Genomic DNA, 24,142 nt, shown 5'->3' on the forward strand with positions numbered 1-24,142 from the left:
GAGCCATATTTTCCTCTGATTCGCATCATCTGCCATTCGATGTGCCTTTATTTGATTAAAAATCACTTAGGCCCTGCCCAAGGAATCGAATACATCATCGCACTTCTCACGTCTCGTGAGTGATTTTCAATAAAACGCCCGTTGAACTCACTCTCGCGGAATTGATCTCAATTTTCTCATGTGCCGCAGATGAAACAATGTGCCATCGATGGTGATTAAAATTCCCCATTGAATTTCAATGCGCACAGCATTCGAAATGCACGTATCGGATGTCCTTGTGCTTGTAAATTCCTCCCATTGTTCCTTCCATCCACACTTTTTTACCATCCTTTTCGCTTTGGGAGTGACTCTTTTTATTCCGCCACTGACACGAAGACAAAGAGACCCAGAGTCATGATCGGAGACGTGTCACAGTTTCCCCGATGAAAGCTCAAAGGGGAGTCTCAGGTTCGTGTCTTGCGGAGCACACAAATCTTTCGTTCACTTCGGCGGCTCGCGATTTTTTCCAATTTGTGTTTTTTTGGGGAGTGAGTTCGTTGATTCCGTGATCTCACTTTGTGCCCCCTTTCTGCCCCGCTTCTGCCATGTGGAATACCTTGAAAATGTAACACCCACCCGCACAACTGATTAAACATTGAGTATTTTGTCTTATTTACACAAGTCGATTTTTTTATGACACGGCCGCAAAAAATGAGTCTGTGTGTTCCGTTGAGTGTTGCCTTTTGTGCGGGAGTCGTTACAAAAGTTTCTGATATTCTTGCTGAATTTATAGAAATGTAATTATTCTAAGCACCTAAAGAACTCAGGCAATTTTTTTATGGGAATTTGAATAAATTCAGCCTCGCTGTGAAGACTTTGTTGCATTTGCGGATTTCTGCTTAGAAATTTTCATGGTTTTCATTTAATGTAAATTATTTCCAATTCTTTGCATGAGATGATTACGATTCTAAAAATATTCTTAATTTCAGTAATTTTTTTTAATGATTTCAAGTCTTCAAAAAATCTATTAAATTTGCATCTATAAAAAAGAATAGAATTAGATGTAAATAAATTTCTTATTCAATTCAAGTTGATATTTAAGTTACTTAAAATATAATTTTCAGACAAACAGTGAAGTTGATTATCTCTAATTAAAAAAAACTGCAACGACTTCTTGGACTCCTTCCAAATTGAAAATAAAGATCTAGTTTTTGTGTAGAGCGAGATGTTTGGGCGGAGCTTGAATGAAGGCGGAGCTTCCAAATGAAAAAAGATTCCTTTTCTAATATTGTTATGTTACTGTTAAATTACGTGCTTTAAAAATCAAAACTCTAATATATGTTCACTGGGTTAATAGCCTTCAAAACTGCATAAATAGGTATAATTCCTACAGAAACAGTGCATAATAAAATTGTAAGAAAATCATATGAGAATATTCAGTAAATTAAAATACTAATCACAAGTAAATTGAGATTAATCGTCTTGATCTTTTAAGACGACTCCACACTTCTATCTCCACGGCGTATGTTGTGTGTGTGTGTGTGTGTGTGTGTGTGTGTAGTTTCTGCAGCGAAGCTGTGTTGGAAAGCATGAGTGTGTGCAGGCTCGCGACTCACCTTCCCTGACTTCGCGAAGCTTTTGGAGTATCTCGCTGATCGTCTCACCTTCAGTCGTTGCTGAGTTGTCGACGTGAGCGTGTGTTGTCGACTCTGGAAGGTTGTGCAATCATTCAGTGGCTGGGAAATAATTTCAGTGGTGAAATCTTCTAAGAATTTCCCGAGAAGCGCAAGAAATTGACCAGAAAACCACACTTGAGCTGGAGGAAAATTAACAATGATCGTCATTGTGGCGGAGTGATTGCATAACATGGTGGTATCGTGAAGTGAAGTGAGTGAAATCGATCTTGAGCGTTTGGCTTGCTCAGTCTCAATTGAAAGTGACCCTCTTTCCGAAGCCACTAGACTTTCAGTGCTCCTGCAACAATGTACGTGAAAATGAATCTCCTCGCCGTCGCTCTCCTCTTTGGATTTAGCATTGGACTGTCTCAAGCGAAAGGTAAGGCTTCCCAGATTCACTCTCGTGCTCAGAAAGAGAGGAGCTCCGATGGACAGAGAGGGAACATCCGTCCAATTGAATGCAAATGACGCAAGATACTAAAAATGAACGTGAATTTCTCAAAATACATCATCGCGCAGTGGTCAAATTAATTCCACCTGGTGGGTGACCTTTTTTGTCCACTGCTTCGCTCTCGAGCGCTCTGTGACTTTTGTCGCAGAGAGAAACTCTGCGAGATGTTAATTGCGATTCCCACAGACGTGCAGAACACAAAGGGGTGCTCAACTAATGCCAACAGAAAGTGCGATAAATTTTGCAAATTTCACCAATATGTGACTCTTGAGGGCCATGAAGATTGCCATCGGCAGTTCATGAATTTTGTATGAAGTGCCGAAATTGATAGAATGAGAAATGAACGGTTGGCGTTCTATCGATGTTGTGCGCAAGATCGTTTTGTCAGAATTTGAATTTTGTGGTTCTAAACTCGCAAGGAGAGAAGAAGGAGTGGCACATGGAGTAATGAAGTTCGCTCGCTATTCAGCAATTAGAAGCCTTATTGAGTGGTTGCAGAGTTGTCTGAATAGAGTCAGACTCATAGTTGCCAGATAAGATCACAAAATAGCACATTTATTTTCCCCTCGATGAGCAAAATTGAGACAAAGATGTGGATGTGAAATACTAATGGACATTCTTATTTTTCTACACCCACACTCACCTCGAGAGTCCACTGAGTGGAATTTTATTGAAAAATTATTCACTATTGCCTCTGTCCACGCTATTTCTTTGCCACATGAATCGCCTCAGAGAGTGCAGAGAGTGAGGCGCGCGATGGCGATTGGCGTTCACCCGCAATTGCTACTGAATTGCAAGAGATGATCGCGGAATATTCAATTGTGAATTGATCACCTTCGTCAATTGATTACCATTAATCGAACCCCTTTCAGCTGATCAATAGCGCCTCCTTTGACCGTCGGTAATTGAGATGTTTACTCTTTCTGTCTCCCCCTTCGCTGCCGCTTAATCGCCGGCCAGCACGATCACGTGGATGTTTGATTGATCGGCAAATCAGCAGAAATTTACAACTATCCCGCCATCGTGCAGTGTTGCATAAGAGCACGATGTGAGAATCATTTCCGGAAGAAGTGCGGAGTATTATAGTGAAGACGATCTCAGGTGATCTTGGCAAAGAGAGTTCCACAACAGCGACTCTATCCAGTGTGGCGGGTACAAGTTATCCGCATGATACTCGTGAGATTCAATCCACCAGCCAACATTAACCATTAACCTCATGCCTCGGGAGCCATCCGCAACCAGAACCGCTCCTCGTACTTCCAATGAACTGTTTATACAGTTGGAAGATGATATTTTCTCCAATGACATATAAATTGTAATTACAAGGGAATTTTATTGACTTACTCTCGCACAAAAGCCGATGATGATGGAGAAAAAATAATCATCTCTCTTTCCCATCGCCAGACACCCAGAGACTCTTCATTTCATCACACAGCTTTGATTCATAACTTGTCGCTTAATTTGCCGCGATACCATCAGCATAAATGGCAGATGGTGTGCAATATTTCTCAGGTGATAACTTGCAGTGGAATTCAGAGGTGAAAATTTCTCTTGCTTTTATTGTCTGCACCACGCGCTGGAGAAGTAATTTCGCTGACTGAGGAAAAACCTGCCGGTTAATGGTGCAATTCCAAAGGAGAAAACCTCAAGATAGAGCTCTCGACTCAATTTGGATAGCACTCGAGAGAGTTCTTAACTGTTAAAGAATTGCAGCAATTGTAGCAAAAGAGTTGTACACTCAAGATAAAGGGTGACGAAATGGGGTGAATTATTCGCGGAATCTTAATCGATGCTGGAGCTTAACGAGCTGCACGGGAAATACGCTAAAATTAACTATATGCGTTTCATATCTGAATCAGCAATTTGCCATCTTCCTGGTAACATTTCCTTGGAGTGCAGAACATCAAATGCAATTAGCCTTTCTCTGGTGGTCGTGCAGGGAAACATTGTACAATCCGCTGAATGCAAGATGGACAGGGCTTTCTCTCTCTCCCTCCCCACAATCCTACACTCATTATTTGACCAGCGACGAGAAATGTGTAAACAAACAGGAAAAATCTCACTCTTTAAATTACCACGGAGATTCCTCTATCTCATGCTCATATGATTCCTCACCATATTTACAAATAAGCAAATAATCTGCGATGTTTGAACACAGTGACTGAGGAGATAATGGAAATGTTCCAGAGAACCAGACCTTTTTGCCCGATGGCATATAGCAATTCTCGCTACACGTTTCCCGTGCGATTCACGACAAGACACCGGGGGAAAAATGCAAGGCGATCAATAGTGGTGTGCTGTGTACAAATGGAATGGGGAGAAAATAATGTAATCTAAGGCAATTCGCTCCTTTGGCATCTCATGGTCGTTTGTCTTCCACACCGGCGCGCGGAGGGAAGAAGAGTCATTGTGTGCCCAGAGAGTCGGTAATGTGCTGCAAATAATTTAAATAAACATGCTCGGGAGATTCTTAAAGGATGCCGCTCACGAGGAACTTGATGTGCTTCGGATCCACTTTAGGAGAGCGAAACAGAATTGTTAATCATTTAATGGAAATGGTCGTGTGAGGCTTCTTCGCGGGATGATACCAAGGGAAACTCGAGAAATCACTTAACAACCCACATACTTGAATACTTTCTTGAGAATCTCTCTTTCTCTCGCCCATCGCGCCTCTCATCTTTACGGTGGCAAGTGAATCTATTGACAAATTGCCTTGTCCACACGGTGCATTTAGTACCTGAGCACTTAGACACTCTTTTGTATGGCCAATCATTATACTCCCGGGTGATTTTCAGCCTCTCCTGTCGCACGCGCTGCCGGAAGAGTTCGCTGACAATCTCTCAAGCAATGCTTTAAAGCTTCTCAGCGCCACACAATCGATCCATATATGGAGTAAATTCATCTAATTCCCCGGGATTTTCTCCTCACAATAAACATTCTGCCATCACTCAACTGATAACCTCTCCTCAATAACGGTCACAGCTTTTGACCGCGGTCACAGCAGGAACACTTAAATCAACATGAGAATTCATCGCCACACTGAGAAAAGTATAAAATGATCCGGGCAAAAAATTGCAAATGACTTTCAAATTGCTCAGAATTAAACAGCCGTGACAAATAAGTTTTTAATAGGACACTTTGCTGAGGAGATGCTTGAGGCTCTTCATTACTCAATTACCCTGCTATCATGGGCAGTCGTTTAGAATCTCTCGGTGGGAGACTGTTGAGCACGAGAAATTCTGACCTTTCTGTATATGCAGAAAAATCCTATTCCCAGTTCAGTGTTTATTACAATAGACCAATTCTGGTGGAGTAACTGCAGAAATCCCCAATAAAAAGAAACAGTAACTGATTTTCTGCAGACATCAAATATCCGTTAGAAAATTCCTTATTCAATTAGAAAGTTCTTCTTCTTCGTAGGATAGTAAAATCACGTGAATTACGATTTGCGGAAGGTCTTCAGTCACCCATATTTCACTTTTCTTGCTAAAATCTTAGGCACGAATATTTGTAGTGACATTCCGAGAGACAATAAAAACCACGTGTTGAAAGTTTCCTTATGAGTTGAAACCTTTTGTGATTTAATTACTGAAATCTGTAGCAAAACATTGCAGAGCAAGCAGAAAAGAAAGAACTTAAGTTCCTCAAGGTGAGGACAATCCCATTCTCGAGCAGTCTCGCGATGCTGTTTGCATACATATTGTCTACGGCAAAAAGGCTCTGCAGAAGCAATGTGGTGACGCTATTCCGGAGGAACAGGTTCTACTCATTCACATCACTTCTGTCCATTCCTTGGTATGCATTTTCATATGGAAAATTGTGGGATTCGGTGCGAAGTCACGAGAAAACAGTGATGTCGACTCGTTATGGTAATTCACTTTTGATTGTCGCATCGGGTTTTACTTTGAATGGCGAAGACACATGGCAATTGAGAGGGACATTTGCACCTGAGGCCACTCATTAATCCATCGCTTTCCTGCCATCTCTGAAATTCATCCTAAGCGCCATACATCTGCCCATTTAATCACTCCGCACACGCTTTTCGCCGATTTCCCGTCGCACTGCGATGCTTGACATCCTCGAGTCGCCGTGGGTGTGAGAGGAACATCGCAGCGGAGATGGGCTCATGATGACCCATGAAGAAATTAATTCCCTCGTCGGGATATAAATTAAATTCCCTAAGCACTCTGTCGACTCTCTTGCTTGTATCTCTCAATAGCAGCACTTACAATTAATTTTGAAAAATTACACTCTTTCCGGGATTCCTGAGGTTCATGGAAATTGATGCAAGAAGTGAATTTCTCTATGGTGGTTAAACATTTTTATTACATTATGAATCCTACATCAGCGTGAGCAGCAATTATTGTGGCTATAATTTGTGGTTTAGTCTGACAAAAACTAACAAGATGCAAAATTATGTGGCGATTTTAATGCAGAAAAACATCATGATGACAAACACTGCGGTCATTTATAGAAATAAACACTGGAAAGGCAATGGATGCTTTCCAATAAGCTACAAGATCATGGCTTTATTTACAACAAATTCCTCATCACTGTCTTAGAATGTCAATAAAGTGCATAAGATACACGCAGCATCATCGCTAATTTATCTGCCCGTTACGCATCGTACCTTCGCCATTCACAGATAAACCCCTCGAGTGAAATTGGTATATATGTAAAATTTGAATTCAATACGAGTTTTCTCTCTGCATTTTTTCTCCGCCAAACAGTAAAATAGCCTATCTGAGCGTCGATTAAATTAACGCTATCTTCTCCGGCTGTGTCAAAACAGTTCTATTGGCTGGGCGCGCGCTTCTCGTGCAATCGGGATCGCGAGAAGCAGCCCCAAGAAGCGGAATCACCTCATAAATTGATGGCGAATTTCCATAACTTCCAAACCGTGATGCCGCCACCGATGGTGCTCTTTAATTGTGCGTGTTTGTGCATCCGAATGAGCATTCTGTGTTGTGTATCAAAATGCAGGGAGGAGGGCGTCCAGAGAGAGACTCACTGACCATAAGATTGTGCGAAGGAAGGAGTGTGTATCAGTGGCAATCTCACCATCAATTAACCGTTAAGCGTGGCGGGAGAATGAATGCGATCTTCATGGAGATTTCAAGACAAGTCCAAGTCCGAGTGTCTTGCACAAAATAGACATTGAGACCCAGAAAAAAGCGCACCCAGTGCTTCGAAGCCTGAGATGCTGGACTAAAACCCAATTTCACAAGACGCGGGATTAGCCAAAAGTAGAGCGTTTTCAATGGACTGCAAGCCGCAGAGATCAGCAGCATAATGAGATGCCTAATTCGATTATGACCACAAGCAGTAAATTGTGCAGAAGCTCAGGGGAGAACAATAAAGATTTAGTTTGGACCGGCGAATCGAGACGTTCATTCACTAATTGACTGTATAATTTCACTTCCGATGTGGACGCTCCAGAAAATCTATAACAAGTACTCACGATTTTCCACTTAACAAGCGAGAGAAAGTACGCATTGACCGGCTTCAGAGGCTTGGCCGCTGACGTTTCGCCAAAGCGATTATTCATATTAGTTTAGCGGTCCAATTGTTGTGCTCAGGATATCACCAATTACATATTGGGTTGATGTGTGTGCTTTTGGATTGCGAGAGAGCGGTTTGGGTCAGCGTGTTTGAAGGTTAATGCATTAAGAGCTTGATGATCGTGTCGTAAAGTGTGGTCTCTAATCAGGACCATAATTGCCTGCAAATTGAAAAAAGGAGCTCCACATTTTATATGTGCGCCTCAAATTGGCTCTTTCCTTGCGCTAATGCTTCATATGTTGTCGATCTGTTGCGAGCCACCCAAAGCTTTACAACTCAATTCATTTTCTAATATTACGTGATAGATTTGTTGAGCAATTTAGAGCGCGGACTTTACGACTGGACTCCACTTGGTTGCCTTTTAGAGCCTCAAAGAGACATCGGCAAGAGTCCCCATCAATTCTCCATCTCATTCCCAGCGACACAGTCCGCTCCGACCGCGCGCTCTTGCCTGGGTGTCCTCATATCGCTGCAGTGAGATTTAATGAGAACCAATTTAGATTGGACATGCGGAGTTGAGAATTGTGGGGTGTGTGGCGCACGCCATTGTATGCTGATGATGATGAATTTTTATGAGATCCCGAGTGAATTAAACGCCATTATAGGACAGCGTTCACTGTCAATTATCATCCATCGGGAGCTCTAGTTAAATTCCCCATACATGGACTTTTACAATGTTCCCGCAGTGTGTCTAGAGATTCCCTTGGGCCATGACTTCCATGTACAATTGCGCGCTCCGCTCAATATAATTCTGCGCGCGCACTTGGACTGGGCATTTTCGTTTTCCATGATTGATTTCCCTCTCGTATGGACGCATCCATATACTGTGCGTCTCTTGGGCCACTTTTTCCCCAACGGTCAACCGCAAAAGTACGGCTATGCGAGCAGCCCCTCGAGCATAACCGCAGAAAACCCAAGAACGCACCTCAACGCCAAATGAAATCGAAACGAAGTCTGTGCGAAGAATTAATTGCATTCGGATGGATTCACAGGCGTCTCGAAGCTGACGCACAAAGTGACGCACAGTGTTGCAAAAAAGGCGGGATTCGCGCTGAAAAACAACGCCCACGGGGTGTTAAAACACTGCAAATCCGATGGTGTGGTGTGCAGAAAGTGAATAAATGTAAGATAATATTCAAGGACGACAATTGTAGTTGATCTTACAAAATGCCATCGCCTCGCGAGGAACGAGAGTCAATTGGCAAACAGAGGAGAGATCTTAGTCAAGAGATACAGAGCTCTGAGCTCAAGAGGAAGTGTTGATTGTTTGCATAACAATAACTCAAATACCCTCAATGGATTCTATATAAATCTTATTTTGTGCTCGAATGATTGAGAAAATTCAGGAATCCAATTCCCGGGAAGACCAGCTATTAAAGTAAATTGCTTAATTGCAATGTTGTCGAACAAGAGGTACAACCAATTAGTTTTGGCCAGCCCTGAGGACCGCTCAAGAGCGAATTCGCGGAATTCCGATAAGAAGTCGGTGTGAGGCAGAATGCAAGAATCTTTCAATCGAAAATAAATCAGTGCACAAGAGCAACAAAACTCATTTTTGGGCTGAATCGCATCTTGAACAATAAATTACTGGCGAGAGCCGAGGTTGAATTGCCAAATAAAATGTATGCGTGAGTGAATCTCGCATTTTGGATGTTCATCTTGTACGAGAGGCGAATGTAATTATGTTCTCAGTGGAAATCCATGTTCTTCGGTGATTGACTTGCTGCTATACGGATCTTTCGCGAGTGGTTTGTGCGAGGAGGAGAAGTCCAGAAACTGGAAAAAGGGAGATTTTCACGCTGCGATTGAGTTGGCAAGGATTCCTGGGAAAAGTGCGAGCTTAGACAGAGATTCACCATAATCGAGGGCTCCCCACAGTGGCGCAGGCTCTTGGCGAAATCCAGGAAGCAGCTACTTGACAGTCATAAATCTCGCGGTGAACATGCACCGTAAATTAGAAATTCCTGCTGATCGTCTTCACTCTCAGTGGAACCGTCATTGATTGCACTTGCTGGTCAGTACACTCTCACCGCGCGCTCGGCAAGAGTGAGAACAGCACCTCGAGAGACAATGGACAGTGCTCAAGACCGTTGCATATCATCATTGGCATCACTTTCCAACTCCACATAAATCACCAAGTGCGTTTTCGCACGGGGAAATCTCAATTCCACGAAAGTTCACGTGATAATCCTCCGTCGTGGGAACATCTCTCCCTCTGAACGGCTTCTGCGGTCGCCCGTTGACTTTCCAACCCATACTTTTCTTGGACAGAAACACACTCCTCCATGTGGATCATCGGTGCGTGGACAACCTCATGAATTATCCACCGCGACTGAATTGTTTTTATGAAGATTATACATTCTCGAAGAAGTTTCTCTACCGCAGAAAATGTTACAGCAAGAAGAGATTTAAAAAAAAATGTTTTTTCAATCATAATAAAATTAAATGTCTGATAAAAATTGCTACTAAAACTGCGACCATCTGCCGCATCGGTTTATGCACAATATAATCTGGGTTGTAAAATTCACATGCCAATGCGCAGAGTTGAAGGAAGCCAAGAGTCCACTTTAATTATCCTTATCGGAGGGAAAACACATCGAACAACAAAATTGTACAGTGCGATAATCACATTTAATTACCTGTTTAATTACGTTTTATTGATTTTCGCGTAATTTATCACCACTGGTGCTTTTAATCAACGCTAATCCAGCGCATTTGCCACAGGGAAGAGACACGGCAATCCGCATAGAGATGTTGTTGTGCCCATGCGAGGGATCGAGAGAGGAAATTGGCGATGAGAAGGCCCAAGGGAGGAGTTGAGGCGACGGCACAAGGTGCACACAAGGCTGATGTGGCCAAATTAATGGTTCTCGAGCACGGTATTCGTAGCATGAGAGAAGTGACACTCCATCCAGTAGTTGGGAATTAATTGATTTGCTGCAAATTGCCATCACCCGTGCTCCACAAATCGAGAATCATTTCTCACATCGCGCAATCGCCACGAGATCGGGGAGAGATGCTCGCCTCTGGAGGGCTTCAATGGGTTGAGAGAGAGAGAGGTTATAAAATGCTAACATAGGAAATAATAAACATATCAGCGAGGCAACAACTTCTGTGTGAGCATTGCCTCCTCTTATTAACGATACCAGCTCCACTTGGAATGGAATCACTTAATCTCTTTTTGATGCACTCCACAAATGTTCTGCCGGGAATTCCTCTCGATCCACACGGGGGAAGATGCGATGGGAGGCAAAAAGGTGAATTCATGGATGAGTAATTGATGCTGATGGTGGATTTTTTGCCTCTCTTCATCTTCATATATAGATTACAAATAAGATTATCAATCATATTATTGATTTATGAATTGATTCTCCTAAATTTACAGACTTTCGCAGGTGGTGCACTGAGAGAAAAGTGTGTTGTCAGAGAGAAAGCATGGTGATGAATTGATCACTGATTTTCTCTCAGTGTTCAATTGGAGGTAAAGTGCAGAATCATTAAAGAGGCAATCGAAAAATGATTCCCTCTTGATTCATGAACACGAAATATTGATTTATACCTACTCTATTCGCATTGAGCAGATGCCTTTTTTGTACACACTCGCACAAGACAATTTCGTATTTCCCCATAGAAACACGCCAGTGAATTCTAGAGCTGTATTTCCCACAGAACCTATCCAGAGTGTGTATTAATTCTGCAAGGAAAGTCAAATTAATTCTCATGCGCAGTGATTTTAGAGAGACGCAATTCATGGTGGAGGAAAAAGTGGAGTGAAACAAGAAATCGATTGCCAGAGAGTCATGTATTTATTGCTTCCGCATCGGGATTGTGTCGCCATGCGATGCTATCCAATAAATTGTCCCGCCCTCCCCTCCAGAAACACTGCTCCAGTTTATTGGGGTGAAGAGGTGAGATATTTAACCTGGGAATAGACGATCGAGGAAGTCTCCGCGCGATGCAAGACCTCAATTCGCGCGGCAAAAATCTGGACACGCATGTCGCTCTGGAGTGGAGAAAAACCGATGTTTCTCAGCAGAGACTTCCTTCTTCGCGATTCCTGACTGGATTTTCTCAGGGAAGCGCGCTGCACAAGAGATTCTCGAGAGATGAAGAAGTGCTGTTCTCATGAGTCTCCCTTGGGTGAATCTCGATCATTTGTATCGATTACCACCCATAGTGCTTCAGAGCTTCCTTATTAACTTAATTAGTCAACCGCCACGCACGCGTTTTTCTCCGTCTCTAATTAGTGAAACTGAGAATTGTTAAGCCATGAATTTCATTGTGCTCCTCTGACGCCCAAAAAGCAGCACCAAGAACGAGTGTGTTGCCCTTTTCGTTCACTTGACACAAGGCAGAAGCATTACTCGTTCTGAAAAAGTGTCTCTTGTGTGGCATTCTTCAGTGCAGTAGCAGAAGAACATTACTTCCCCAACCTCTTCTTATGGCTATCATGTCACATTATATGCCTCACGACAATTTATATTGTTTGGTGAGAAATTAATTTACCCAGAATTAAAACGCAAGATGATTCATGAGTGTGATAAACTGAGGCATTAAATAGACAGCTGAAGGGGTGAAGAGAGAGCCTCCATGGAGTCGCTGGGCTTTTGCGCGGGACAAAGAATTCCCACCGCGAGAGAGTGGAAAAAAGGAGATTCAGTTTGTGCCCAAGAGTGACAGCCACAAATGGAGAGTGAGATCGTCTGAGAAAGATTGTAATTTCTATTTGTGATGCTTGTCGTCATCGCACAAGAAGTCTTCCCTCGCGAACCGGAAGGTTGTACATGGGAATTTTCAGTTGAAAGCACGACGCAAAAATGAAAATGAAACGCTTTCGATTCACCTGTTGAGGTGCATTCACCAGTCTTCAGCATGAAATTTTTCACTGTCACTTGCGAGGAATTATTTCATACTGACTTTTTTCCGCCATTTCTCGCGCAGAACTCGTTCCTTGGCCGTTTGTCTTGGCCGCAGAAGGAATGAGAGAAATTAGTTCATTTTCCAAGTCATTCAGTAAATTATTTTCCCCTAGTTTTCAGCAAAAAATAACTCCATTTTCATTCTTTCCATATAATGAGAGAAACACAAGACTTTTAATGATGCTGCTAATCGCAAATTCCCGTGAAATTTTCAACTCTCTGCATTAATGCTAATTGTAAAATATATTTTTGACCCCTGACATCATTCGCGGTAACGTTTTCTCATCTCGTTCATTTGTATATTTTTCGTATTTATTAGCAAAATGGGCGAAATGGAGAATATATATTTCGCTTTTATCAAACTCTGGTGGAAATTTTTATAGGATTACGCCATAAACATATAATTTAAATTAATTCAATACGCTTTTCGGTCAAGTTTGAGCACATCAAACTAATCTTTACATCACTTTCTTTCGTTAACACTTGCGTAAAAAAGAACAGTTTTGATCTTCACAAGCACTTTTAGCTCTATTCTCAAAATACCCATCACATTTTATTGCAAATAATTCGATGGTGTAATAAAAAATCGCACGAGAGCTCTCGACTTCTTTGAAATTCATGAATAAATCTGAAAGCATTTTCAAGCAAATGTTTGGCATTCTCTGGCGAAGAAAAACCTCTGATCTCTGGACAAAAAGTTGATATTGACTTTTGCCAAAAAATCGCTTCAGGTGTAGAATTTCAACGGAGGTTTTCTTGAGGTGGGCAGAGAAACTTATTCTGCACACTTATCGATTGAGTCTATGCGTGAAGAGGGAAAAAGCGCGCTGCTTTTCGAGCTATTGAAAAATTAATTGTTTTCTCGAGTGGTTCGCCATGAAAAAAGTCGTATGACCAAAAATTGTAATTAAATATCGTGGTGTGTTGGAGGATTTTACCGTTAGGACTGTGAGGGATTAAGAAAAATGTCCGCATCATGTGTGAAGTGGAAAATTGATTACTCCTTCGTGAATGGAGGAATGTCTTTCGCAAATTGTCACAGCCCACGAAGAAATGCCGTGCATAAATTAGTGATTTAGAAAGAAATGAGTGAAGAGGGAAAAAAATTGCTGGAGAAATTGCGAGACAGCAGTCGGAAACATTAAGTAAGAAAAACGTTGGCAGAGGAAGTCGATGGCAATTGGCTCGTCCTCGAAGATCAGGGGGCGTAAAATTGCTCTGCAATACTCAGAGAATGCTCAACATTTGGGATCTGTTCGCCCTTCGGACGAATCTATCTGATTTATGCAGATTTATGCGATTCCCTGTCTCGCTAGGAGGCGAAAATCAGTCACCAGCACAAATCCCCTGTCATTGCATATGAATGACACAGTGGCATTGCATTTACTTAATTTGATACACTAAGTAATGTGGCTTGATGAATAAATTTTGCGTGCTTGTGTCCACGATGATGGCAGATATTTATTGTTCCTTTTGGAGCCACATGCAAAAGAGTGAAGAGCTCCGAGTCAAATGCATCTCAAATGCTGTATAATTGCATGGCGCGCGGAGGTAATACAATACGAAGCCGTTACGCATCGCGAATCTCGCGGGATTCAAAGGTGCATAAAGAGGCATAATTCTTCAATCCCAGAGACACTCTTTTGCACTCTCAACTCCATGTCACCACTTTACATTCCGACGTGACAATTTAGAGTCGCTCACAGTGCTTATGTTAACATATTATATCGCCCAAGAAGTCGTCAAAAGTCCCCATGAGATGGATGTAAATTAGATTTCCCGCGTGTCTAAAAAATTCCCTTTAATTAATCGAATTACTCACTTTACGATGCACTCACGCCTCAAGAGCTCCCATTAAAAGTTTAGCTTCCAATAAAAATGACTCGTCTTCAGACATTCCGACGTTATTCATGGGTTGCCTTAGAGATCTTCCAATATATAGGAGGAAAAAACGAAGGTATAAATATGCAATTAACCCACTTTAGATGCGTGTGTTTCCAAAAAGCGGGACTTGTGCAGATGTGTCCACGAATGGACTTTTCCTCCATCGCATCATTCTAAGAAATGCGGCTGAGAATTTACCACCTCGATTTAGAGTCACTCCTTTTGACATGCTGAAGGGAACGAGATACTCTATCGCTGAACACTAAGTTGGTCAGTTAAGAATTTGCTTGACAACTGTTCTTCTAATCGCGTCTTGAGGTGTTTCCACGACATTAAATTTGGATGAGACGCTGAGATAAGCAGCAGTATCAGCAGTGAAAACAAGAAATCGTAGCGTGAACGGGATTCAAATCCATCTCAAGTGACACTTCCGCATAAACAAACGTAGAAATTAAATAAATTTATGAAATTGGTACGCATGAAAATCACACATGAACTCTCCTAATTGTAGGGTATTTCTCAAGCCCTCAGGAAGCTTAACGGCGCCTGGATAGCAATCTTCGAGGAATTGAGTGTGCTCACACATTAAAACACCCTCTAGCGACAAGTAGCCGACTTCACCCGCCTTTCTTGCCTCAATTTTTGACTCATTTGCATTAGCACAAATTCTTTGTCTGTTTGTTCTGTAATTTTTGCTCGAGGCCAATAACAGATTAATGCGTTAGACACGTTGATCTGGGCAGAGTGACAGAAAAGCTACTCAAAAGGTGAGAAAACCACTAGACACTCTTGTGGTTCTCATTCTGCGACAATAGAAAGACAGTCTAATGGGCAAAAAGTCTAATAAAGTGCTTGCGCAAACCCTTCAAGTCCGTCCCGTAAAGCAACGGTAGGAGCAAGTTGAGAAAGACTTCCTGTTTGAGCATCAATTTCTTCAGTCGTGCACTATTATCGATTAATTTCAATATCTGCTATGCCAAATGAGCTCCCAAGCATTCTGGGAAGGAGATGTCTGGGTCGTTTGCATTATCAATTGTTGGTCTCAGATGACTGGAACGTGATTTCCTGCAGGATAAATTGCGCGCGCGCGCGCCCTCGGCCCACCAATGCAAATCCACGATCGATTCTCGCGATATTTCTGCAGTCTAGACACACAGCCAATATTAATGGTTTTCAATTTGTCCATAACTGGTTTGATCTCTTCGGCCATTCTGCGTGAGTTGGCAGAGTCACAGTGAAGATGATGCACTGGCCAAAGTCTGCGTCTGTCCCGTCATTTATCATCGGTCAAATGTTGGTGCAATACTTAAAATTCCGCGTGTGACTCACGTCGGAGAGACGCCCCGAGAGGAGGCTTTTCTCCCATGAGATTTATTCGCCTAGCGTCTCTGGTTTTGCACAAATTTCCATCGACTTGCGTTCAACTCCGCGGAGACTCTCTTAAAAATTCATTTACGGTACAGCGATGATAACATACGCCACAATATTTTGATTATAGAACGTGCTCAACACCGATGAAAGTCTCGTCGGAGTTCATTCACATCGCGCGTTTAGAGCCGAGCAAGAAGAAAACACCCAATTTGTGACCAAAATATTAATTTGAGCACTTTACATCAACTCTGAGGCTCTCGAGCTTCTCCTTTTTTCCACATCAGGGCATTTTCGACGTGAAGACACTTGAGACTTCTGCAGATGCCTCTCCATGAGACTCTGACGTCCAAATTATAGCCCTTTGCGAGCCGCCCCGGGGGGCTCATAACAAGCCCGAAAAGTGCAAATTGCCGAGGAGCATTTAATTGTATAAGTTTCGGTAACGAACACATAAAGCTTTGCAGACTTTTAAATTGAAAATTCCTTGACTTTTACAAAACGACTCTCATAATTTATACCCATCGCATAAAGTGATAATTACAATGTATTTCGTCCAATCTCCGCCAGCAACAAGCCCCTCGACTTTGCCATAGTTTGACAAGGAGTATTTCCAGTGACTGAGAAAGGCGAGGTGAGACGAAAAAGAGTTTCGTATGCGATGCGTGATGTTGGAAAAATCCCTCAATTGGCGCATTTGCGGGCAGAAGTGAGGATATCTCAAAACACCAATTAAAGTTCTTTATACGAATGTGGAGCTATCAATCAAGGCGTTTAAAATGATGAAAATCTTGAGCGGACGGTGTGAGATGGACAACAAAACACTAAATAAACACTTCATTGTTGAATGATGGACAATTAAGGGGGGGATTTTTGTCTAATGACCATCTCAGTGTTCTCAGAAGAGACAGGTGTATTTGTGAAGAGCGGCATGCAAGAACAAAGTACCGAAGGAGGTGTAAAAGTCTCTGCAAAATTCTCTTGTCTTCTTTTATTTTTAACTGCAACAAAGATGAATTTATGCTACAATTTCTCGTTTCTACAAATGCTGCGAATGAGCACAGAAAAAATGTTACAACAATATTTGTGCCTCAATTCACACAGAGGATGATTAAAATCGCGTTTGTGGAAAATTACACATCTTCTCAATCTATGTATCACAGTGATATTTTTGATTAAACCGAGTGGTTGGGGAGTTAATTCACACAGCGCGAGTCGTCTTACAGTAATTAGCAATACAGCGCGACTGAGTGGCCATAAACGTGTGAAGAGGAGCGTCAGAAGCAGGAAAACAGTGATGTGATTTACACAATTTATTAATTGATCAAGATAAATGATGAGTGATAAAGGCTCTCGCAGAATCTCATGCAATTCAAAAGACTGCAATGCGCGCGAAGCGACGAACCGCGCACATTTGAATTGATCTTGACACACTTTGAGAGCTGAAAACTGTGTTAATTTTCATGCAATTGTTCTCCTCATCATGATCTCCCCTTTATGGTGGCGTTTTCAAAATCCCCAACAATACAAGAGAGCGCACGCCATAAGTGTGCAATTTAGAGCTGGACGAATTGCGCTCAAGCTGAAATATATAATGAGGAGAGGCCTCAATTTTCCGAAAAATTGAGAGATATTAATAGCCATCATCTTGCCAGACGCTCCACTTCTTCGCCACTGTTAACATGATGGATGAGGACGAGAAAGTATCAAGCAGAGAGGGCAGAGAGAATTTTTTTCCGTCACTGCAAGAAGTCAGAGTCTTGTTTGGAAGGTGTTGGAGCATGACGATAAATTTTAATCAAGAAGGGAAACACGAAAAATGAGCTATAAATTAAATATATGAGAAGTTATACTTGTCTATCAAAGTGAAAATAGCACGAGAATTGTTAATTGTAGTGAAATGCCAAGAGTATAAAATTAATTCATGTTCTCCTCCCAATTAAACCTAATAGATTTTTTTGGGGGTCTTCCAGAATATGCTCTTGTGTTTTTATGACTCTTTATTCTCAATATGTAATTAAATTAACACACCGAAAAATTATACGTGTGACCACAAAAACGTTTTCCGCGTTGCTATGAATTTCCTACAGAAGGTAATCAAATTACTTTGTGCCTAAATAGCAGATGAGGAGAATGAAGTAATCCTCTCTCTCATTCATGCCTCAAAGATTACTTCATTGCCTTGGAATTCAATTGAGTGCTGAGGACTCGAGTTTGCAGACTTTTCGTGAATTACACAGATTTGATGGTTCAGGATTTCATATCCAATTGTAACTGTACTTTAATCGCGAGATCATTAAACCCTTTCTATGTGATAATTTCAGCAAGATGAGAGGCAAATTACAAGATCCCTTGAGTCAACATCGTGGAAATATCATGTAAAGCTGCCAATCCCTCACGAAAATGTGCCACATTAAAACCTCCGCACGCCAGCATTTTCTTGCCATGCACAGAGAGGAAAATTGGCGCGGCGGGAATTGGAATACATGATGTTACGAAATGCAACATCTCTCTCTCTCGCCATTGTACTTATTGAACGCTGTGCGAGAGAAAAAGAAATCTCGCCAGCCAATTGTTTTCGCATCATCGTTTTGTGTGTCTCTGGAGCATGTTCCATTTTTGGGGCCGTGCGAGGATTGAGGAAATTGGGTGAAGAGCGAAATTGACGCATGGGAAAATGACTGATTCATGGTCGAGTGATGGCCGGATTAATTGGTGGATGTGCGCTGATCATGCGCAGTGGCGCGGCGCTAAATAATCGGTTTGGCGGAAAATGCGAGAGACACTCTGTGCTTTGGGCCAAACAATCATATCTGATGTCTGGCATCGATCAGCAGCTGCAGAAGACTTGGGTTGCCGATCAAGTGGAGCGAGAAGTGCGGCAAAGTGTGAGAGGATTAATTGATTCCATATATGAAGAAATCACCTCGGACGAGATTCATTGCAGTCATCTGCAGAGCGCGATTGATGGTTTTTGTCTCGCAATCGCCCCAAAGAATGTCCCGAGCGATTTGTATCTGATCTGCTTCTTCACCCATTTCCTGCCCGCAAGACGTCCAAGAATCCGCCTCGATCTTCATTAAGCAATTAGTTTAGTGATCTCAAATAGCACCTGGAAGCGCTCCCTCGTGACGAGCAAACCATGCAAAAGACCGTGGACTTCAACTCGCAGATCAAAGATTGACTTTTTGCCTGCCTTCGTGCAATCATGTGTCGCTTTTTTTCGAGGTTCACCTCCAACACTGTTTGACTTCCGAGTCGCTTTTTTCCTCAAACAGCGACCATTACATAAATGAGGCAGAAGTGTAAGATCATTGCGTGGAATCCAAATGAAGAGATTGTTAAATTGAATTAGATGAAGTTGCGCAGCGAAGAAAATCTCACTGAGAAATTCTTTTATTCATCTTCCGCGTGTTATTCGGTCGGATGTCTTCATTTTTGTCGCGAGTAATCATGAGAGTACAGAGTGTGGTCTAAGTGAATGTTGATGACCGTGAGTGACAACATCGCTCATGCTTGCTAGAATTGTAGTGAACATTTCGGTGCTAGAGAGACGATAATTAATGAGATTAGCAGTCGTCACTTGGATAGCATCTTGCTCATGTAAATAAGCGGCAAATGCCACAATCCGTTGCTCAAGACCACCTCCAGAAACCATTTTACTTTAACGATAGTGTGGGAGTTCTGAGATGCTTGGAAACCGCCCGAAAAAATGGAGTGGTAATTGGGCCTTTTTGATGAATTCATGATTCAAGAGATTGCGAAAATGCCGAACGGAGAAAAGTTATGTAAAATGCTATTTTTGCCACGAGACATGGAAATGCGAATGCAAATGAATTTCTTATAGAAAGTGTTGTTTCTCCTTGCGTCACCATCAAAATTCCCTAATCAAAACAAATATTGACGAACCGTGAAGATTGTCAAATATAGTGATTGAATTCTACGATGTGAATAGCCTTCAATTTGCAGTTGAAGGATTTCTGGTGATTAATAACAGAATTTCGTACATGTAATGAAAAAGATGGTGAGACATAAAGACCACCTGCAGAAGAATCGAAAAACACAGTGTGGCTGAACAAAAGAACGCTGAAATTGAGGGAAAAAACAGAGAAAACATCTTTCTCGCCTCTGGACATTCTCTTTTGAGTGACTCTAAATAGACGCGGAATATATCACTGGATGAGACTTTTGGGTGGAGGTGATGGTCAAAGACCTCATCAATCGCTTCTTATTTCACTTTTTTCCGTGGCTTCTGCACCGAATTTCTCTTCTTCTCTCGTGGGCTCACATTTAATTTACTCTCATCTGCCATTCCACATGGCTGATCGTCATTTATGCCACCTTCAGTCACGAGAATTCTATCAAATCCGCACTCTTCCGCCTCCATTCGCGAAAGTGGACGGAAAAAAGGGCAATTGTCGCTGAGTGGCAATAAAAGTGCGCTCTCTGATTGATTGATGAACGGAAGGCATGAGATACAAATCGCCGCGAGAGTCCTGTTATTATTGATCGAGTATCTAGCGGAGGGAGTTATAGATTTCCCGACGAGAGATCCATCAAAACACCAACGGGATTTCAGGTGGCTGTGCACCAAATGCAGCGCCGATGCAGAAAACGTGATCATTAGGGCTTTAATGGAGCCACACGTGACATTCCTCGTCGGAATGGGATGAGGGCATATCATTCAATGTCCCAGAATCGGCGTCAAACGCCACAAGCAGTGCCCATAAATCACATTTCGACATGCAGATCTGCGCGGCGGGACTCCTCGTGACTCTCACTGATGCCGCTGATCACGTCCGCGGGCGATCGCAACGGGAAAGTGCTCATGATTCGCCCGGGCATCGACATGGTGCTTGGCGTGGAGAGTGCGAGTGTCCACAGAGAGTGACACCTTCCAGCACTAACGGATTTCGCGCCGTTTTCGCAACTTGTCTCGCCACTTTTCGCATTCTTTCTCACGTTCGACACGTGGAGGCATCTTCAGGTGACCGCTCCACTCGCCACATCCATCAATCCTGGAGCATGACAGCCTGCACGCTGAAATACCAATGATTAGTTTAATGTTAATTGTTTTTGAGGACAGAAATTTATTGCATTTCACCTATTCATGTAAAGCATGTTCAGCACTTCAAACGCTGCACATTCCTTAATTCCTTGTCGGTTTTTCCCCGTGTTTTTTTTTGGTATATCCTTCGGCATGAGAAACTGACACTTTAATTCAATTTCACGTCGCATAATGACGTAAATTACTATCTTAATAGCGGCAATTTTCGCCTTTCTAAGAACATGTTGCGAGAAATCACTCTCTTGATCATTCTTTCGTGAAGTCGCGAATAAAATGGACTTCCTTTCAATATCTTTCAACATATCTTTCGCATTATACCGCCAAAACTGATGGACGATAAGGAGGCAAAGACGTTAAACCCAAGTATACTTAAAATTCATGAGACTTATCGCAAATTCGGTTCTCTCGCGAGTTGTGGTGAAAAAAAGGGAAATCATTAGTGTACGTGCAAAATAAATTGATATTAAATGACGGTCATTCGTTCAAAATCACACGGGCAGAAGAATCGAGATGAAATATTATTGAGATATGCAAATGATGCATTATTTGCAAATATACAGCGTAATAAAGTGACTAATAAATAAAAAGATTGCTCTTGGCTTTCCTGCGCTTAATGGCGGCTGGAATTAAAGAGGCAAACCCGATCATAAACATTATCTTGGCCGGAGATTTACCATCAATGACATGGAACATGGCAATGGGCAGACAAGTCGCGCGAAAGTGAGAAAAAATGATCTTCCGATGGGATCTGAAAGAGCGATCAACGAAATGTTACCATTGAGTCCATCAGTCATCATTTGAGTTATGATGCAGACGATTTTTTGACGACGTACAATTTTTCATATATCGAAAAAACATGACTCATCACACAGAACGTTTTTCAAGAGCACGAGCCATATTTGCAATATACTGAAAATGGACTTTCCAATCCGCTCTGCGCGTCGATCCCAAGAGAGAGATATGAATGAAGAATTGAAAGATGTTTCTTTTCGATTTCTCCAATGAATCGCACTATTATTGACTAATCATGATCAATTTGCTGAAGAATCGAGCATTTACCGCATTCAAATGTGCCTTTTCACTTTCAGGCTCCCACAAGGTTCACTGCTCTGAAGAGCTGATGCGAGTGGAGATCTCCTTGCCATCGGCCGAGCAGATGCAGAATCCTCAGGTGTATTTGGACGGGATGAAGGGCTATCCTGATCCCCGATGCCAGCCGCAGATCACGGAATCTCTGGCGGAATTCCATCTCTCGCTCACGGATATCTACGAGTGCGGCGTGACGCGGATTGTGAACAAGATCACCGGCAAGAAGGTCTTCTATCACAAGATTATCATCGAGGGCAAGGGCAGCAAAGAAGTCGTGAGCGTGAAGTGCATCACCACCGGTCCAGTGTACAATGTCACAGCCAGAGGTCACGGAATCGTGAGAAGGGACACTCTTCCGGCAGGATTTCAGGAGCCAGAGTAAGACGATCTACATGTTCTTTCACTGGTCAGAGAAACTGACGCTGACGCACTTTCATTCAGGGATCTCGAGATCACGACGATGGTCATCGAGAGGGCGCCGGAACCCATCCTGGGCGTGGGAGTGCGACAGGGAGACGAACTGGTGTCCGGGGAGCTCAACGTGAGTCCCGGAACGCCGCTGCGTATGGAGATCTACCTGGACAAGGCCTCAGCGCCGGTGTACGGATTGGGAGTGACGTACATGCAAGTCACCGATACGCGAACGCAGGAGGAAACGATCATCTTTAACGGGTAATTGAATAGCTTCTTAACAGCTTTAACCGTCTCTTAAGTGATTACATATAATTTGGAGCAGTTTTATGCTTTATCAAAAAGCGTAATGATAGTGGAAAGAAGTGGAGCAAATTGAATTGCAAACATTTGCTTACTTGCTGTCGATTATCGGCAAATTTTCCTGTCTAAATGCTTTTCATCAGTGGCCATAAATCCAGTAAATACGCAACACTAGATAGCATAAAGTCACAAGAGAAGAGACGCTGAGATAAGATGCAATTTAATTGAATGATTCAAATTAAGGAGAGATGAGAAACAAAAAATTGATCGTAATAACGGCATAATCCAATTCGCCCTCAGAATTAGAAGAAGAAGATCGTCAATTTGCAGATTCGCCATATGCTCCATCCGAGATAATTTATCTCGCGCAGATAATAGAGAGCTAATTAATATGGATTCTTTCTCTCTCGCCAGATGTTCCGTGGACCCGTATCTCTTTGAGAACTTCGACACAAGCGACGGCGATTTCCTCACTGCCAAATTCAGGGCCTTCAAATTTCCTGAAACGACTTTCGTGCAATTCCGCGGCACTGTGAACGTTTGTCTGGACAAATGCCAGGGCGTGAGTATCAACACTTTGGGAAAGTGTGTAGGATGTGTGAAACATTCGCGTGCTCTTTGCAGATTCCCTGCAGTAATGGTCAGATTGGCTATGGACGGCGGAAACGAGAGATTCCCTCACAAGCAGATCCGAACAAAGTGTACGAAATCTCGATGGCCACCTTCTTGAAGGTGAATTACGAGAAGGGCGCGGATAAAGGTGAGAATCCACTCGCGAAACATCCATGACAAATCATCATTGATCCACTCTCTTTGCAGCCACACTCGATGAACTTGAGGCGAAGCTGAAGCAGCTGAAGATTGCGAATCAGAAGCTGGCGCGAAACAGCCGCGGAAGCATACAAGAAGTGGACAATTCGAAGCTGAACTACAGATCAGATGGCGAGTCCGCGACCGTGGAGGAAACGACGCTGGTGAAGGTGCAACAGGGAGCGGCGAATGCGGTCACCTGGTCAGTTGTGACAGTACTCCTGGCCAGCCTAGGCCTCCTCCTGGTGTGAGAATGCCGACGAAGTGACCGTGCAGAGAATATTACCGTGATACGCGCCACTAATTGTTAACGACGACTCAACGAACATGTATTAAATGCTCCACTAATGCTTTTCGAGTGTGTATAAAAAGGACGACGATCGAGTGTAGGAGAATTCGAATAACCACCCTCCCTTTAATAGGTATTAACGTGTAAGAGATTATTCATACGCATTGTGATCTCCTAATGATGACGAAAATTTAGGACCTCATGACCTATGAATGTCCAGTAATTAATTGAAAAGCAATTAACTAGTCTTCTAAGTGAAGTAATGAGAGTGAAATGAATAAAAATTGAACAAATTGAGAGACGATAAAGCATGTTTTTTCGAGATTGCTCCAA

General features: G+C 42.5%; 1 protein-coding gene across 1 annotated transcript; it reads left to right on the top strand.

Moving 5' to 3' along the window:
* Nucleotides 1-1,652: 1,652 nt before the first annotated feature.
* Nucleotides 1,653-24,093, top strand: LOC132259331 (uncharacterized). The gene is made up of 6 exons (XM_059756908.1): nt 1,653-2,034; nt 21,996-22,374; nt 22,438-22,668; nt 23,125-23,272; nt 23,335-23,470; nt 23,530-24,093. Exons 1-6 carry the CDS (start codon nt 1,962-1,964, stop codon nt 23,769-23,771), a joined length of 1,209 nt encoding a protein of 402 aa, XP_059612891.1. The 5' UTR covers nt 1,653-1,961; the 3' UTR covers nt 23,772-24,093.
* The last annotated feature ends 49 nt before the right edge of the window (nt 24,094-24,142 follow it).

This window comes from Phlebotomus argentipes, unplaced genomic scaffold (genome assembly GCF_947086385.1).
Source record: "Phlebotomus argentipes unplaced genomic scaffold, Phlebotomus argentipes genome assembly scaffold_18, whole genome shotgun sequence".
Classification (NCBI taxonomy): domain Eukaryota; kingdom Metazoa; phylum Arthropoda; class Insecta; order Diptera; family Psychodidae; genus Phlebotomus; species Phlebotomus argentipes.

Coding starts and splice junctions, on each gene's coding strand:
- LOC132259331 (XM_059756908.1), top strand. CDS start 1,962: ATGTACGTGAAAATGAATCTCCTCGCCGTCGCTCTCCTCTTTGGATTT. Junction 2,035..21,995: donor TGGACTGTCTCAAGCGAAAG/GTAAGGCTTCCC, acceptor TTTCACTTTCAG/GCTCCCACAAGGTTCACTGC. Junction 22,375..22,437: donor GCAGGATTTCAGGAGCCAGA/GTAAGACGATCT, acceptor ACTTTCATTCAG/GGATCTCGAGATCACGACGA.